This window comes from Phocoena sinus, chromosome 7, assembly GCF_008692025.1.
Source record: "Phocoena sinus isolate mPhoSin1 chromosome 7, mPhoSin1.pri, whole genome shotgun sequence".
Lineage (NCBI taxonomy): Eukaryota > Metazoa > Chordata > Mammalia > Artiodactyla > Phocoenidae > Phocoena > Phocoena sinus.
In genome coordinates, this window is record NC_045769.1 from 28,228,880 (window position 1) to 28,244,811 (window position 15,932).

General features: G+C 35.4%; 1 protein-coding gene across 13 annotated transcripts in view; it reads right to left on the minus strand.

Moving 5' to 3' along the window:
• Positions 1–978: 978 nt before the first annotated feature.
• PIKFYVE (phosphoinositide kinase, FYVE-type zinc finger containing) overlaps positions 979–15,932 on the minus strand; it is a 78,297-nt gene continuing 63,343 nt past the window's right edge. For 10 of the 13 annotated variants that reach the window (XM_032637103.1, XM_032637101.1, XM_032637100.1 and 7 more), the window contains 11 exons: positions 15,277–15,372; positions 13,648–13,731; positions 12,796–12,893; positions 10,899–11,063; positions 9,446–9,505; positions 8,585–8,761; positions 7,700–7,803; positions 6,689–6,817; positions 5,340–5,601; positions 4,843–4,917; positions 979–4,270 (listed from right to left, as the gene is read on the minus strand). In XM_032637103.1, coding sequence (XP_032492994.1) covers positions 4,155–4,270; positions 4,843–4,917; positions 5,340–5,601; positions 6,689–6,817; positions 7,700–7,803; positions 8,585–8,761; positions 9,446–9,505; positions 10,899–11,063; positions 12,796–12,893; positions 13,648–13,731; positions 15,277–15,372 — 1,366 coding nt within the window. In that variant the 3' untranslated portion in view covers positions 979–4,154. The remainder of the gene's footprint in view (positions 4,271–4,842; positions 4,918–5,339; positions 5,602–6,688; positions 6,818–7,699; positions 7,804–8,584; positions 8,762–9,445; positions 9,506–10,898; positions 11,064–12,795; positions 12,894–13,647; positions 13,732–15,276; positions 15,373–15,932) is intronic. The other 3 variants (XM_032637111.1, XM_032637108.1, XM_032637112.1) reach the window with 2 other exon arrangements.

Consider the following 15,932-nt stretch of genomic DNA (forward strand, 5'->3'; position numbering starts at 1 on the left):
ATTTCTTTTCTGTAATTAAAAAAAAACAGGTTTAGGGACTTCCCTGGTGGCACAGTGGTTAAGAATCCACCTGCCAACGCAGGGGATGTTCAAGCCCTGGTTCGGGAGGATCCCACATGCTGCGGAGCAACCAAGCCCGTGCGCCACAACTACTGACCCCGCATGCCACAACTACTGAGCCCGCGCACCTAGAGCCCGCGCTCTGCAACAAGAGAAGCCACCGCAATGAGAAGCCTTAGCACCGCAATGAAGAGTAGCCCCCACTCGCCGCAACTAGAGAAAGCCTGCGTGCAGCAACGAAGACCCAACGCAGCCAAAAATAAATTAATTTTTTAAAAATAGTTTTAAAAACAGTCTCTTTTAGCGTTAACCCAGGAATTTTATAAGTAATTAATTTCTGACACGAGACGTCAAGATAGTGGGGACAGAAAACTGGTACTATGCATACACCTTTTCCACCACTGTTGGGGGTTGAGAGGGAGCAAAGCCAGGCCACCTGGGCATCTCTGGGCACAGGGGCCATCCCCTCTGTCCAGCGGTTCTCACTTTCGCCCTGTGAGTCTGGGCATGGTGAGTGGGAGTCGCTATGCTTACAGCTGCGGGTTGCAGCACATTGGATCCACTTCAGGGATCCTGTGAAGGGTGGGAACAACTAACAGTGGAGGCTGCCCTCCAGGTGGACTCAGCCATTCCCCGATGGGCAAGGCCAAGCTTTCTAGAGCGCCCCATAAGGAAAGCAGAAACAGAATTGAAGACAGGCGGGAGGACAGAAAAGGCCAGGCCCATATGGGGCAAAGTGAACCCAAGGATTTAGCACCCCCTTTCTGAGACCTAAAGAGGAGGAGAAAGACTTCAATTCTCCCGTCGGAAGGGGGAAAGAATGAACAGAAGACAACACTGCTGGGCCGGGGGCACCAACTCCATCTCCTCTTAATTTCCTCAAGCAGATTAATTTCCTCAAGCAGATTCAAAACAAAGTGAAGTTGATTCTCAGTTTATTGTAAGTCCTCTTTTTACAGTATAAGTCTCCAAAAGGTCAAGGCAGTTTTATCTCATAAATAACATGTCAATCATATAAAACAGCTGGAACCAAAGTAGAGAAATATATACAATATAATACACTAAGTATTTTCAATATTGTTAACTGAATTTTTCATATTAAATTAAAAGAGGCTATTTTGATTTACAATGTCATTTCTCTAGTTAAAATTAAACCTGTCAAAGACGTAATATACATTTCTTACAAAACAAGCAGAGCAGCATTAATAAAACTGCTCATGATTGTAATTTTTATTTTTCTATAATACAACTGCACCCGTGTTACAAAAACAAACAAAAAAGGCATTGCACTAGATGGTTTGAATACTGCGTAAGTCAGTATGTTAACACTTGAGGAATAATGAATGGCCTGATCTGTTTCACCACCAGGCTCATTTGCAAGGGTTTTCACTCCGCCAGCTAAGCAAACTTTCTATACAGGTAGATTATTTTCCTCAGCAGTTTTATGCAAGCCCACGACACTAATGGGTAAAAAGCCAAGGAGAAGCTGATGCCACAAAAAACAATACAACCCTACTATTTACAATACCCAATAAAGGCCAAAGCTAGAAAACCACTCACTGCTGGATCCAGGAAAAAATTATAAGTAGGACATTCTGTAGGAAAATTTGAATATCTATAAATTTAAAATATTCAATAGACTACAAAAGGGCTTGCAACAGCTTATTCCTCTTATTTTTCTTAGGCTTGGGTAAGAAAAAAGTGAATCTTTTCTTTTTTAAATAAAGTTTTGATGGCATCAAAACACTTCACATTTATAAATTAGATTTTTATACAATGCGACATGTTCACATAGCTTTCTTGTGCTATCAGTTATTCTCAGAATTCATTTTTTTATTCTAAAGAAGAAAGTATTAAGATTTCTTCCTCGTTCTTAACTAATCATCATCAAGGTTCTCCAGGCCTCAATGGGGAATTCAAGAGAGGTAAACAGCCATTCAGTGCCTGACACTGAGTACACAGTATTTGAAAAGTCTTATGTATCTGGTAGTGGCCTAAACAAGAGCAGCAAGAGGCCGGGTGTATAGTTCTACCACTCAAAACAAATTAAATTTTATATTTCCCCTCCATTAAGACAGTTTTAAAAGGACAGATCACCCTTGCAAGGCAACAAGTATTGTTTCAGATTATATCATATTGGAATTTTTTTTAGCCACAAAATTACCTAAGCAGCAGTACTTTAAAAAAAAATCGGTTCTTCAAGTCATGGGCAAGGAAAACAAAATCAACATGACACATTATTGTCAAGAGCTATTCCAATGGAGCATTCAAGCTATACACGTGGTACTGAGACTGAAACAAAGAAACAACGTGATTACAGCTGCGGGAAGACACCTGCCCCTGGAAGTGCTCCTGACTGGGGTGAGGGAAATGGACAGGATAAATAACCCCAAGCCTCCTGACAGAAAAAATAAACAGATGCAAAATATGTTTGCATTCAATATGAGATGCAAAATGCATGTTCCTGACATATGAGAAGTGAATAATGTTCCACATATTTCAGCCCTGTACAACTCCTTTACTGGCCTTTAATATCAAAACTAAAATCGTCATTGTTTTGTACGTTTTCAAAAGGCACATCACATGTTAAAAAAGAAAAAAGTGCTTATCACCAGATCAGTAGTAAGTCCTTGGTCAGTTTGTTTCTAGTACAGAACAAATCATGTTTCTAATAAGCACCAAACACCAAACTAATGCTTTCATTTTCTCAAGCAAACTTTCCAAAATGTTCCTATTTTACATACTTAGTCTCTGTAATTGGAATGTAACCAGATTTTTTTCTTATTATGTGAAAGGTGAAATAGAAACGTGCTACTATAGGAAGCCTGAAAAGAGTGGAACCCTTAAAACTTTACAAACCCCAAATTATCCTTATTACGGGAAAGAAACCAAGAGAAAATATTCAGGGTTGTGTTATTTCCTCAAAGACAGTTTAGTACACTTCTGATCACTTTTTAAATAAACAAAAACTCTAGTAAACAATAAGTTTCTAACTAAGAATATCTTAACTGTTAACATTTCTCAATAGTCAGAACTGGCCTAGAAACTGGTACAGAAAGTTAGAAAACAGGGATGTCCATACTGGAAACTTCTTAATTTTATAGATGCCACATAAATTGCTAGTTATATTGAAAAGGATACTTTACCTTTATAAAAAATAAAGCAAGTGCTTCCCTCACCCAATTTATTGGATCAGGCCTAATTTATTTTTTATATTAAAAAAAAACCCTTCATTAATAATTATCCCTTTGGGGATTTAGTCACTGTAGACTAATTTACTAATGTTTCCCTGAAAGTGGGAGAAAAACCGAGAGTATGAGCATGTGTAGACAAGTGCAGTTCAGCATATTACTTGCACAAAAGCTGTAAATAAGCTTAAAAAAACAGCTCCAGGAAAAGGCTTAAAGTTAATGGCTGTAGCCTCCTGTCACCCACAGAGAAGTAGAGACAGAACTTGAAAAATATCAAACACACTTGAAAACAGGGAAAGATACAGAACATGACAGGATTCTCAATTTAAGTCAAATTCCTCAGTAAAACAAGAATAGATTCTATCAATCTGTTTAACTGGCCATTAATAAAATAATTCAGAATTTTTTTAAGGTTTCAGAAATTCTGATAAGAGGTAACATTAAATTGTTACATAAGAAACACAAAACAAATTCACCAGCTCTACAAATGCTTTCTAGGTAAAGAATCTGTCCAATATGATGCCAGGAGAGTCACAATCTATGAGACACTGTTTTCTCAACAGGATTGTTAGCAAATATGACAACCCATTTTTTCACCGTATCTCATCTCTAACCATACATTTGTCCTCAGCCCTTTGAAATGTGCCTAGATTTCAGCTTAAGTGAACAAAATGTTCATGCAACGTCCCAGCCTACGGATAGCTCATTTGTAGGTTTCAAAAACCAAAGTGCAAATCCATAGAGTTTTAACCCTTCAGGCTACAGATGGCCTCCACAGCCGCAGAACTGAAAGGGCTTTGCATACAGTGGTGAATGTGATGAAGGAATAAAACATGTAGCTTAATTTTGGTCCTTGGTTCCAGGCCCCTTTTTCCTGGTCCATTTCAAAATATGTGCTTTGTTTCAGCAGTTCAGACCCAAGCCTGTCCAGTGGTCTGGTACCATCAGGAAATACTTGTCCATTGCTTCACAAAATCTGGTCCTATACAACTCTGGAGAGACCACAGTCGGCATTTTACCTAGGATTATGAAAGAGAAGAGGGAAAAGGAAGCCGTTACATAATTGGTAAGACAACTGACTTCAACAGCTATGTTCTTTCATGTCAACAGACATAAAATGCCATGGTCTGTAAGCAAACACACCACGGCGGGTTCAGAAAGGAGGGAGGGTGTTCACTGTGCCCCATGACAAGGGACAGGTCCTTCTTGGTAGGAGTTTTTTTTTTTTTATTTTAAAAGACGCTCTTGCTTAGAGATGAGAGATGTCTAAAAGCACAAATGGCGCTGGCAGCTCTCAGAGAACTTAGAGGATTTCAAGTGTTAATTCAAGACAACCTCCTGTTCAGAACTTCTGGCCTTTTTAACTTATCATTTTGAGAACCTCTGGCATCTTAACACAAATTTAAAACCCCATATTTCCCCACCTAAACAATTCCCCTTATTATTTGATCACCTTGGAAATCATGATAAAATCAAAGATAACCACTTATGTTTTAGAATTTTTTTTAAAGTATCCATTTAGTATATGTTAACTGATGAGGAAGATAATGAGAACAGTTTAAAGAGTAAACAGAACAAAAATTCTGCTCACCTTGTCCTCCTAAAATTCCTGTTGATTTCACAACCATCTCAAGCTTTTTGTCCCATGTAAATGTTCGGATATAATCTGTTGCAGGGGGCGAGATTAGCAGTAAAGGTTCTCTTAATAAATATAAGCAGATGACAACCGCAATTACCATTACTATTACTTCTACAATAGTTATTGAGTGCTGGCAATACTGCAGGTGCGGACAATATGCCAGGGACTGTCCTAAGGGTTTTTACCATATTAATTCATTTAATCCTCATAACAACCTCATAGGGCTTCACCTTCAAGTGACTTTTGAATACAGATATTTTTGGTAAAAATAATGAAAATGGAAATGAGGAACCTGAATAAAAGGTACCAGAACAGAAAAACTATTATTTTTAAAATTTCAAATGAAAGTTTGTGAAATTATTCAATAAGCTATTACTACACCAGATAGTCTTCAAATTTTACTCTGGCTTAAATCATGAACTATACACAAGGCATGCTCATCAACTTACCTATAATTCCAACTACCAGCTCATTGCTGGTATCATCTCGCCCAACCAGCAAAGAATAATCTATAATGAGGTGGCTAGAAAGGAAGTGGGAGTCACTACGGATTGAGGCTCTCAGCACAGCTTTGGAATGAGAACGGATATACAGAGGGTTGTCTCGAACCATTTTTAAGAGATTTTCATCCAGCAGGACTACATCACAACTCTCTTTCCCGGTATCGGTTTTTACATTTCGATTCCTAAGTGAACCCTTCAAATCAAAAACCTAGCAGAAAGAAAACTCTCTGTCATTTATGTGTGAGCTGTTACAAATGGTTAATTAAATTAAAAAGGCAGAAAGCTTCCTTGTAGCCACTACAGTTATAAACACTTTAAAATTTAATTTTAAAACCTAATAGCTTATATAAGTCACTAAATGCATACATTGTAATTGTATAATACATAAAACACATGGTGATGTAATTGTATCATGAAATTAATAGCTAGGTACTCATTTATTGAAATATACTGACCCATTTAATCAGCTCTAAGAAACATTAACAAGTAACTCCAAAAATATATTGTTGAATCATAAAGCAGTTTAAAAAACAGATGCAAACATTCAGAGGAAACTTTTAAGTACTGATACCAAAACTATGCAATTACTTAGGACAATGTAGAAGCAACAGCATATCTCTAGGAATTTCTGGGCATTAGGAAAAGCAACACACTCAAAGGTCAGGGACCTGGGTACTAGACCAGTGCGACCTGAAGTGTTATTCAACAGACTACTGCTAGACAGGCTTTCCTGGTTCATGATGACAGAAACGCTAGTGCCAGAATGTAAATCAATTACATCATTAAACCCACAATTTAGTACAGCAGATGCTTCTGCCATAGCAAGACATTCTCGATGAAGAAAGCAGTGCATTAAATTACATTCTATTGATTAGTACAAGCTCTTATCTCACCACGGACTGGAAACAGCTCAAGGACCAGCACATTGAAGAGTACTGTTCTAGAATCTAGACCAACCTGAGTTCTAGGCATAGCTGTGTGACTTTGATAAAGTACTCAATGTCTCTGAGCCTCAGTTTCTTCATCTTTAAAACTGTTATGTTGCATCTGCCTTCTTTTTCTATAATTCTGTGTTTCTAGGATGTTGGATATGTTAAATTTTAGGACCAGTCCACAATATTCCTCTTTATTCTTTCCTACAGGGTTCAATAACTCAAAAGTTAAATTTTGCCTAGTAACCAAAGTTTAATATTTACTCTCAAATATCATGTTACTCTCTGCCTCATTATGTTCAGGAAGCAGAAATACAAAGGGTAAATGCTAGCTAAATGCTTTGCATAGTCCAGTATCCTTACCTGTGCCATCTTTCTCCCATAGAAAAGATTTTCCATGACAAGGAGATCTAGCTTCTTCTCAGTGTTGTTCTGGGAATTCTTATAACCAATTCTGTAAACTCCAAGAATCTTGGCCAATGCAGTGGGCCTCTAATCAAGAAAATAGTAAACTCATATCAAAAAGGACTATGTATGAATAGTATGCTTAGTGAAATAAGTCAGTGAAAGATAAATACTGTATGATATCACTTATATGTGGAATCTAAAAGTAATACAAATGAATGTACATGCAAAACAGAAACAGACTTAGATATAGAAAACAAGCTTGTGGTTACCAAAAGGGAAAGGGAATGGGGGAGAGACAAATTTTTTGTATGAGATTAATAAACTACTCTGTATCAAACAGATAAGCAATAAGGATATATTATATACACAGGGAATTATAGCCATTATCTTGTAACAACTTACAATGAAGTATAATCTGCAAAAATACCAAATCACTATGCCACACACTTGAAACTAATATTGTAAATCAACTATACTTCAATTTTTCAAAAGGAAATATCTGGATTATTCATGTATTACCCAAACATGATTTTCTATTAATATGATCAGTCAGAGGACCTTAAAACAAACTCAAACCTTTGAATCTATGAAGTAAAGCACCAATGCCAACAAAATTATTAGATCTTTAACATTCTCCCAAGGGGTAATCGTTCTCAATTTCTCAAACTCACAAATTTTATTATGACATAATTCCTCCAATAATAGGCAATAAACCCATAAATGGAAAAAAAATCTATGTGACTCTTTCATACTCACGGGAGGCTCACTGCTTCATGACAAGTGGGTAATCTCTCTATATATATGTAGGAAAAAGAGTCTGAAATCCCTGCATTCTACCACACCTCAATAGCACAGCAGAGATCTAGTCATGTTCTGTTCACATATTACCACGGAGAAAACTGCCATTAGGACTCTCAGGATGTGACAAAGCCCAGTAAACTTACAGATCAAGGTTTGGGTTTCTACCTTTTGTTGAACGGCATTTGTAATATAATTGAAGTAGTGTGGTGCAAAGTCAAGGAAAGACTGGACTTCCAGACGAGGCATTTGCTTCAAAATGAATCTATCATCTAAAAGGCAAACATTTCATGTTTATTCAATTGCAATATTTACTGAGGTATTCCAAAATAAATCATTCTAAAAATCCCAAATGATCTGTTTGCTTCACATTTTTAAGGGATATTTTCTGACACCACTGGGAAGACTTTGATCAGAACACAGTTCTCAAGTAATTGAAGGTTTGGAAGGGCTTCTGAGGATTTATATAGTCAAGAAACCTCTACTTTCGACAGTACCACACCTGAAGTCATAGCTAAATGATCTATTTCTTTTTAACTACCAAGTAAAATGTTATAAATTCCTTTGTTAACAATCCAATAAGTAACAGTTATGAAAGTTCTTATCTAGCACATCTTTCCTGATGTATTTTCTCAAATAATTTCACTTTCAGTGAGTATGGAAAATGGAATGTGAAATAAAGATGGTCATGATCTTCTGTAAAACTTTGTAGGTTAAGAACTTGGCCTTCTGGTTTTCAGGTCAAATGTTTCTATTTTTATCTTTCTCTCATGAGCTCTGAGGTACCTTTTGAGTCTTCTAGAAGTTCTCTGTTATTATTTACATTTGGAAAACTCAGGACTAGAAAGAATTTAAAAAGGATATGATCAATATTTGTCTCTCATTACACACCATATATTCTTTTAAATATGCTTCTTTCATCCTCTCAAGCATAAAAAGAAAAACATGTTTGCAAAAAGACAGTATCGTATTACCTCAGTTCAAGGGGTTCATAAATTATCCGAGGGAAAAAGATGGATACCGCTTAATTAGTAAATGATTAAAAAGACTTACCTTCAGTCGCGTAAAAGGCAGCTCCTGATTTGCCTCCTCGGGCCTGCCACGGAGAAGAGTGAGAAAGGGAACGAATGAAATCTTCTTCGCTGCTGCCCAGAATCACTTCTCGCATCTTATGAAACTCTCCCGCATAGTAGAGACGACAGTAAAACTTGGCGTTGGCATCGGAAAATTCTATAAACAGAAGTGTTTTTTTAAAAAAAAAGCTCCTCTGGATCAGAAATACCTTTTCTTTTCCTTCTTGCTCACTCCCCACCCCCACCAAATGCAATCATTTAAGTTTCTCCACGATAGCATTTTTCACATTAAGTCTACTACCTCCCTGTTTATCACAATTCAGTTAAAGTTATCTTCAGGAAGGATTAAAGAGCATCTTATGACCACCCTTCATATTTCTAGAAAAATCAAACAGAAAATAAGACCCATTTCTAATTTTATGCTGGTCACTGTATTTTCATCATTGTACTTTTACATCTTAAATTTTTCTATAGTGTTATAATGCTGGATAATAAATTTTGGCACTCACATGTACACACACAATTCTAGATGCCTTATTAAGGCTCTGTGGCTCTAGATTACACAAAAAGTAATTATTTAAACATCAGACATTGCATTAAATTATAATTTATAAATTAATTATAATTTTAATTAAATTTATAAATAAATTTCCTTCTAAATTAAATAATGTATATTTTATAAACTAAATTTAGACTAAACAAATGTTCATCAGTACACAGACTTAATATTCATTTCAAGAAGTAGAATATTTATCTAGTGAGAAGCTGGAAGCTTCAAATAATGGAGTTTGCTCAATTATAGTCCTGGTCCCCAAACCAAAGGTATTTATCTCATACTTACGGAGCTCCACATGAGGATTTGTGAGTTGTTTCTTCTGTGTATCTCCTCCATCTACTTCATCTAAAAGATTTAACATCATTAGTAAAGCCAAAGTTTTAGATAGTTATCAGGTCATTTTGTCTGTTCTTTTTCCCCTGATATAATACTAAAAACAAGTCAATTCATGTTATCCTAGTCAAGTCACTCTCAAGCAAGCATCATGTATACAATTAACTGTGTAAATTACAATAAAAATCTATGTACCTTTTGAAAGATCAATTTTTAGATTAAAATCAGAGAATTCAGATTGAAGAATAATTTTTCTTATAGTTAAGTAATCTCTATGATAGCAATAAAATAACTCAGCTCTAACATCACGACTTTCTGTGGCTTCTTTACCAGAGTTTATGACCAGTTTTCCCTGTGTATGGAATAATGCTTCCCCAATAGTCTGAGATGCTTTCTTTATCATATACTAAGATATATGTACAATATAGAAAATATACTAGTGTCTACTTCAGAGCTATTTTTTTTATTTGACTGATTTGTCTGGCAAACCTACTGCCAGATCCACTCTAATTATTGCAGAGTTGTGATATATTTTAATATCTAGAAGAACAAGTCATCCACTAAGTTTCACATTTCAAAATTACTTTTTTCAAAGCACCAATGCCTTCCAAGGATCACAGCCCAATAGCAGCCTATAGAATACTTAACGCATATCTTAATTACTGATGAAAACTTACCATGCAGTTCCTATTTTTTAAACTAATAATTCATGATCTAACCCAGGGGTTGCCAAACTATTCCTGTAAAGAGCCAGATGGTAACTATTTTACTCAGTTGCAACTACTCAACTTGCCAATATAATGCAAAACCAGCCAGACAGTAAGTAAATGAAAGGGTGTGCCTGTGTTCCAACAAAACTTTATTAACAAAGACAGGTCAGCATAGTTTGCCAACTCCTGGTCTAATAACCCTGTATTCAAACACAATCAGGTAGATATATTTTTTAAATATCCAAATGAAGGTGGGTATCAACAGCTTCCACCTTACAGAGACTGGAAAAGAAAGGAAACGTCTGAGGGGGTAGTGGGATGAAAACATTTGAATATATACTGTGAGCTACATAGTGAGACACATGTTTTACATGTATAATGTCACTTAGTCCTCAGTAAACCTTAGTCCTCAGTAAACCCAGTAAACCTTGGAAGACACTGCTTTTCCAGTCTCCGAGTACAGAAAGTAGGATTTCTAATTCCACCACACAGTAAGTGATAGCAATGACATCTGAAACCAGTTGGATCCTCCAAGCGCCATGCTTTTCCCACTCTACCCCCACCAAGGTGTGAGAAGAGAGGGAATGCCCTGGTCTCAGCAACAGAAGCATCTACTTCAAGCTATAAGGAACATAACCAACTGAAATAAGTAAATCGAAACCTAGAATAAGCACATTTGGTCTCCTTTAACACACCTTGAGGCTCAATGCCTTGATTCTCCGTTCCCTCCTTGCCCGTCTGCCCAACCTGGTAGTAAGCACTATCTGCTCCACGTAAGGTCTCTCTCTTCTGGGAAGAGAGATCAGGGCTTTTCCCTGCTGTCCCTCGGAAGAAGGACAACATTCCAGAAGCCTTTTTGGCTAAAAATAAGAGGTAACATATTAAGTACAGGTCACTGCAAGTAGAAAAATAAAAATTTTCAACTCATTCCTTTGTTAGCAGTAACCATTACATGAGAGTAATAAATATGAGTAACACTGATAGATTATTATTCCACATGTTTTATGGGATCTTTAGGGGGGCAGTCAAGCACTCTTATTATCAGAAACATGAAAGAAGAGCAATGTTCAGATAGCTATATATCAAAATGTGAGAAATTATATAGAAATGCCATCTTAGAAATTAAATAAGAAATGCCATCTGGCAAGGATATATTACTTCTGGTCTTTGAAATACAGTATGGATGTAAAATTTTTTGTATATCTTCTTTTGTACATATTTCACTTTTCTAAGGCTGTCAGAATATCTTAAGCAACAAGATTAAGTTAAGGCTGGGTTCTTACAGTATCACAGTATAGTTAATTAAACTAATACAAAACAGTATTCCAAGCTACAATGCGTCAAAGTTAAAGGTTTTTATATCATCTGTCTTCCTACACTTCAACAGAGCAAAATATACAATTTTAGTTTTAGCATTTTTCAAAAATAAGTAGTACAGGATGACCAAAACTATCACTAAAGCTTGCTCTATACTTTTCTTCTTAGTTTTGAGCTTCATCATATCACTAATACATATGATCCTAATCTTGCACATTTACCATTAACAAAACCCACATCAAATGTCGATCATGAAGTGCTTACTTAGGGCAGCAGACACCATTATGGCCTTAATGTCCTTAATATCCAATCCCACCTTGTTCCTTGCTAACAGAACTCCAATTTTGTTTGAGGCAGCAATGTGTAGAGTCCCAGGAAATGAATCATGATTTATGTAAGCCAACCAGGACAATGCTGCTTACCACTTTATATGTCTCCTTTGCAGGAAAGGGTGGCCATGAGACTCACTTCTAACCAATGAGATTGAAGGGGGAAGGGAATTTCCCAATAAAAGAGAACAGTTGCAGCTTGTACCTCCCTTCCTTCTGCCTCAAATGCAGACATTAAGTGGGACATTTTTGACCATGAGTAAAACAAGAGAATCAAAGAGAAACTACCCCTATGTTGTCATTACAATGCTGAGTAGCTGAACCAATGCTAGCAACTGTCTACCTGCAGTTGCTATCTTAGAAAAATAAACTGTCATTCAAGACCCAGTAGTCACTTGAGTTTTCTGCTCCTCGTAGTGAATATTCCTGACTGACAAAGTCAAAGAGATCCAAGTTCAAATCCCAGCTCCCCATTACTTGTGTAACCTTCAGCAAATTGCATTATCTAAGTCTTAACTTACTTTCTGAAAAATGGAGATATGTCAAATAACTCTTATGGGGTTATTATGGGAATTAAAGGAGACAATACATGAAAAGTTCTTTTCACAATGCCAACAATGCTGCAAAAACAAACAAACAAGCAAAAACTGCTGTTATATTTCTTCAGTTATATGCTTTAAACTGAAAGCTCTAGCCAGGAAGGCAGATTTTCTGCATAGACCTATGAGTTTCTAGGAGTTTCAAACTTAATAAACTTAAGGTAAGAATCAAAGAAAAGTGAAATATGTACAAAAGAAGATATACAAAAAATTTTACATCCATACTGTATTTCAAAGACCAGAAGTAATATATCCTTGCCAGATGGCATTTCTTATTTAATGTGTTTTCTTCTTCAAACCACAATTACAAACAAAACTAGGAATTACTTCTCCATTTTTAATCTTACTTGGTTGTGGTTCTACTTCTGCTGTACGGTTTGTCTGTCCTCCACTGATCTCAGGTAATCTAATAGGGCTGCTACTCTTTGGTCTGCTGTCTAAAGTACTAAAATGAAAAACAAAAGGAAAGTTGGTTTTATATGATTCAGACACAAAATAGCAAGTACTCTAATTCCTATATTAATCTACCCCCCACCTAACCCCACCCACAATATCAGAAATCTGATTCATAATTTATATAAACACAGGTTAGCATGGAAGAAAAAGGCTTGAAATGTCTACTGGGCTTAAGAAAAAGCAAAATGATAAAGCTATAAAAGCGTATGGAAAAATATATGAAAGTATATAGGCTCTTGTAATATTTTTCACAAGTCTATCAGAGCTATATTAGCATCCATAAGTCCAACAATGACGACAATTTCTGTCTCAAATACTGAACACACTTAAAGAACTGGTTTGGTGGGGGGCTGTTTTATTTTTTAACTGTTAAGATCTTTAATTATTATGGAAAATTCATAAATACTTTAAATTATAAAATCAAGCAGTAGTTTACTAATTTCAGAGTTATTATTTTTTAAATGAAAACAATAAAGAGAACTTAAAAGGTTAAAAGTTTAAATCTGCAATACACAATGAACTTCTATGACAAATTATCAGAAAACTGTATCCTAAGAGACTTCTTAAGGTCTTTTGCTATACCTGAATTTTGTTCTATCAACTATTGGCTAAAGGATGAGTGCCACTGACTATATTCTAGAAACTTTTATATTGACAATAAGCTAAAATAAAATTGGAGTAGGAGAACCTAGAAAATGATGACGTAGCTCAATGAAAATAGATTTTAATCAATCGCAGATCACCTGTTTGTTGAAAGCCCCTCTTCAGCACTGTTCCGCAGAGTCACTTTGGACAATTCTTCTAAGGCATTCCGGTATTCTTTACAACTTAGGGTAGAAATAGGTTGAAAAATGTTAAACATTATGGTCTTCTTTTAAAGTAAATCATATGCTTTAGAATAAGCTTTGCATTGTAGAAACACAATCATTGTAAGCATCCATAATTAAACAAACACAAGTTAACTAACAAAAGTTATCAAGTACAAGCTTCATGAAGAAGGTCAATGTCTTCACAAAAAATAATACAAAATATGACCCAACACACCAACCAGGCTCAATATCCTAAATATGATTGTCAAGGCCTCCACACTAACATTTAGAACAAATGCCTTCAGGGGTTGAACAGCTAACTGAAGAGCATGAAACTTCACTGTTTAGTATAATAGAGAGGAAAGGAACTTAGAGTACTTTTCAACTTAAAGGTATTGAACTTTAAGAAAAAGCATATTTTTTTAGTTTGCATTGGCCAAAAACATCCAACTCTTGGACTAGCAGTCTGGAAGCACTGATTTAGGTAAATCAGATGTTAGGGAACAAGGGAAGCATCTTAGCATGTATTATTTTTCCAATACATTAGAAAAAGGTGACCTCAGCTAGAAAACTTGCTTCCTCATAGTACAAAATATATGTTTTTCTTGGTTGACTTTCTTGCCTTTCTTATCTATTAATGTAGTATGTCTGACCAATAAAAGGAGAAGCAAATACTATCTTCATAAATGTCAAAAGGCAAAGATAAAAAATTTATCATATGGAATCTTCTAAAGGAAAAAAATCTTCATTATCCAAATAGTAACTCGAAACTACATAAATGCTGAAGCCTATAAATCCATCTTGTTTACCCCTGTATACCCAGTACCTAGTATACCACACATTGCAGACATTCCAATATTTGTTGATAAATGGACAACTTGTAACCAATATTAAAAATAAAATTTTAATTTCAATGTCTTCCAAGAGGAAAAAAATTTTTATTAAACATCTTAGATTCTACTTAAACTAGGTTCTACCACTACCAAGATACCATTAAGATTAAAAAGCTTTATTCTTTTAGACATGATATATAAATATTTTTAAAGAGGGGTCCTTCTTTAAGACACATGATAACTGTGGGCATGTAAATGGGTTAAGGCATAGGAACAGCATTACTCTAAGTAAGGAAACTTTACCTGCTATGTGTGGGAAGCAGGAAGGAAATGAATGAAGAATACAAAAAAGACATTCAGATGATATAAGGCAGATATGTTCCAAGTATTATGTCAATAAATAAAGCAAAGGAAAGGATACAATGGATACATATTATAATACAGAGAACGGTTAAAGGATATTAAGGATTAGTAAATAACTTGCCTAGTTAATTTAATTATTAGGAGCTTAAGAATCATCCTGTTATTATTTGGGTAAAGTGTACATTATCAGATACAAAAAGAATAAGCTGTCACATCCAAAGACTATATTCTTTTACTTATATTTAATATTTTACATTTACTTATATTTTGCTCTACTCTATGTAACAGAACTCAAAATACAGCGATTAATAAATACACACAAAATATAAAGATACAATCATAGGTGAAAAAGCCCCATGAATAATACCTGAGAGCAAAAGCAATGATGGAGCTGGGCTCCTTCTCACAGACTGCAATGGGCACTCGTTCATGTTCATACATTAAGTAGTGTTTATCTGGATCACTGTTCAAAATTTTTAAATACATAAATCAGAACAAAATTAGCAGAAAATCACATATACAAACCATTAGCACTACTACAAGTAAATCTCAGGACAATTTTAAGTTAACTAAATAATGCACAATTACAAGAATATAATTAAGCCAAAATATATGCAGAACTTGAACAAACAGCCAAGGAAAATACATCAATAGAAAGTTTTTGAAGACAACTGAAAATTATCAGAATTCTTTTTCAAATCAGAGAGTTCTGGAATCATCACTCCAAACAAAGCTTTCCACACTGGCAGTGTAGAAAGCCAGCCCTATGTTTTTCCCCACTCTGAGTACGTCCAGTACAAACAAAATCACACGAAAACTTGTATAGCCACTGCAATTCATCATCACTATGAAAAAAGCATCACGTCCCAGTAAATTACTGGGTCAGTAATATCCTCATATACAATCAGCAATATGTTTTTATGAGATCAATGGATGTAGCAGTATATCTTAATAATATATATATATAAGCAATTCTTTTCAGAATCAGTACTCTTAAGCATTAAGTAATATTAGTTAATGCTT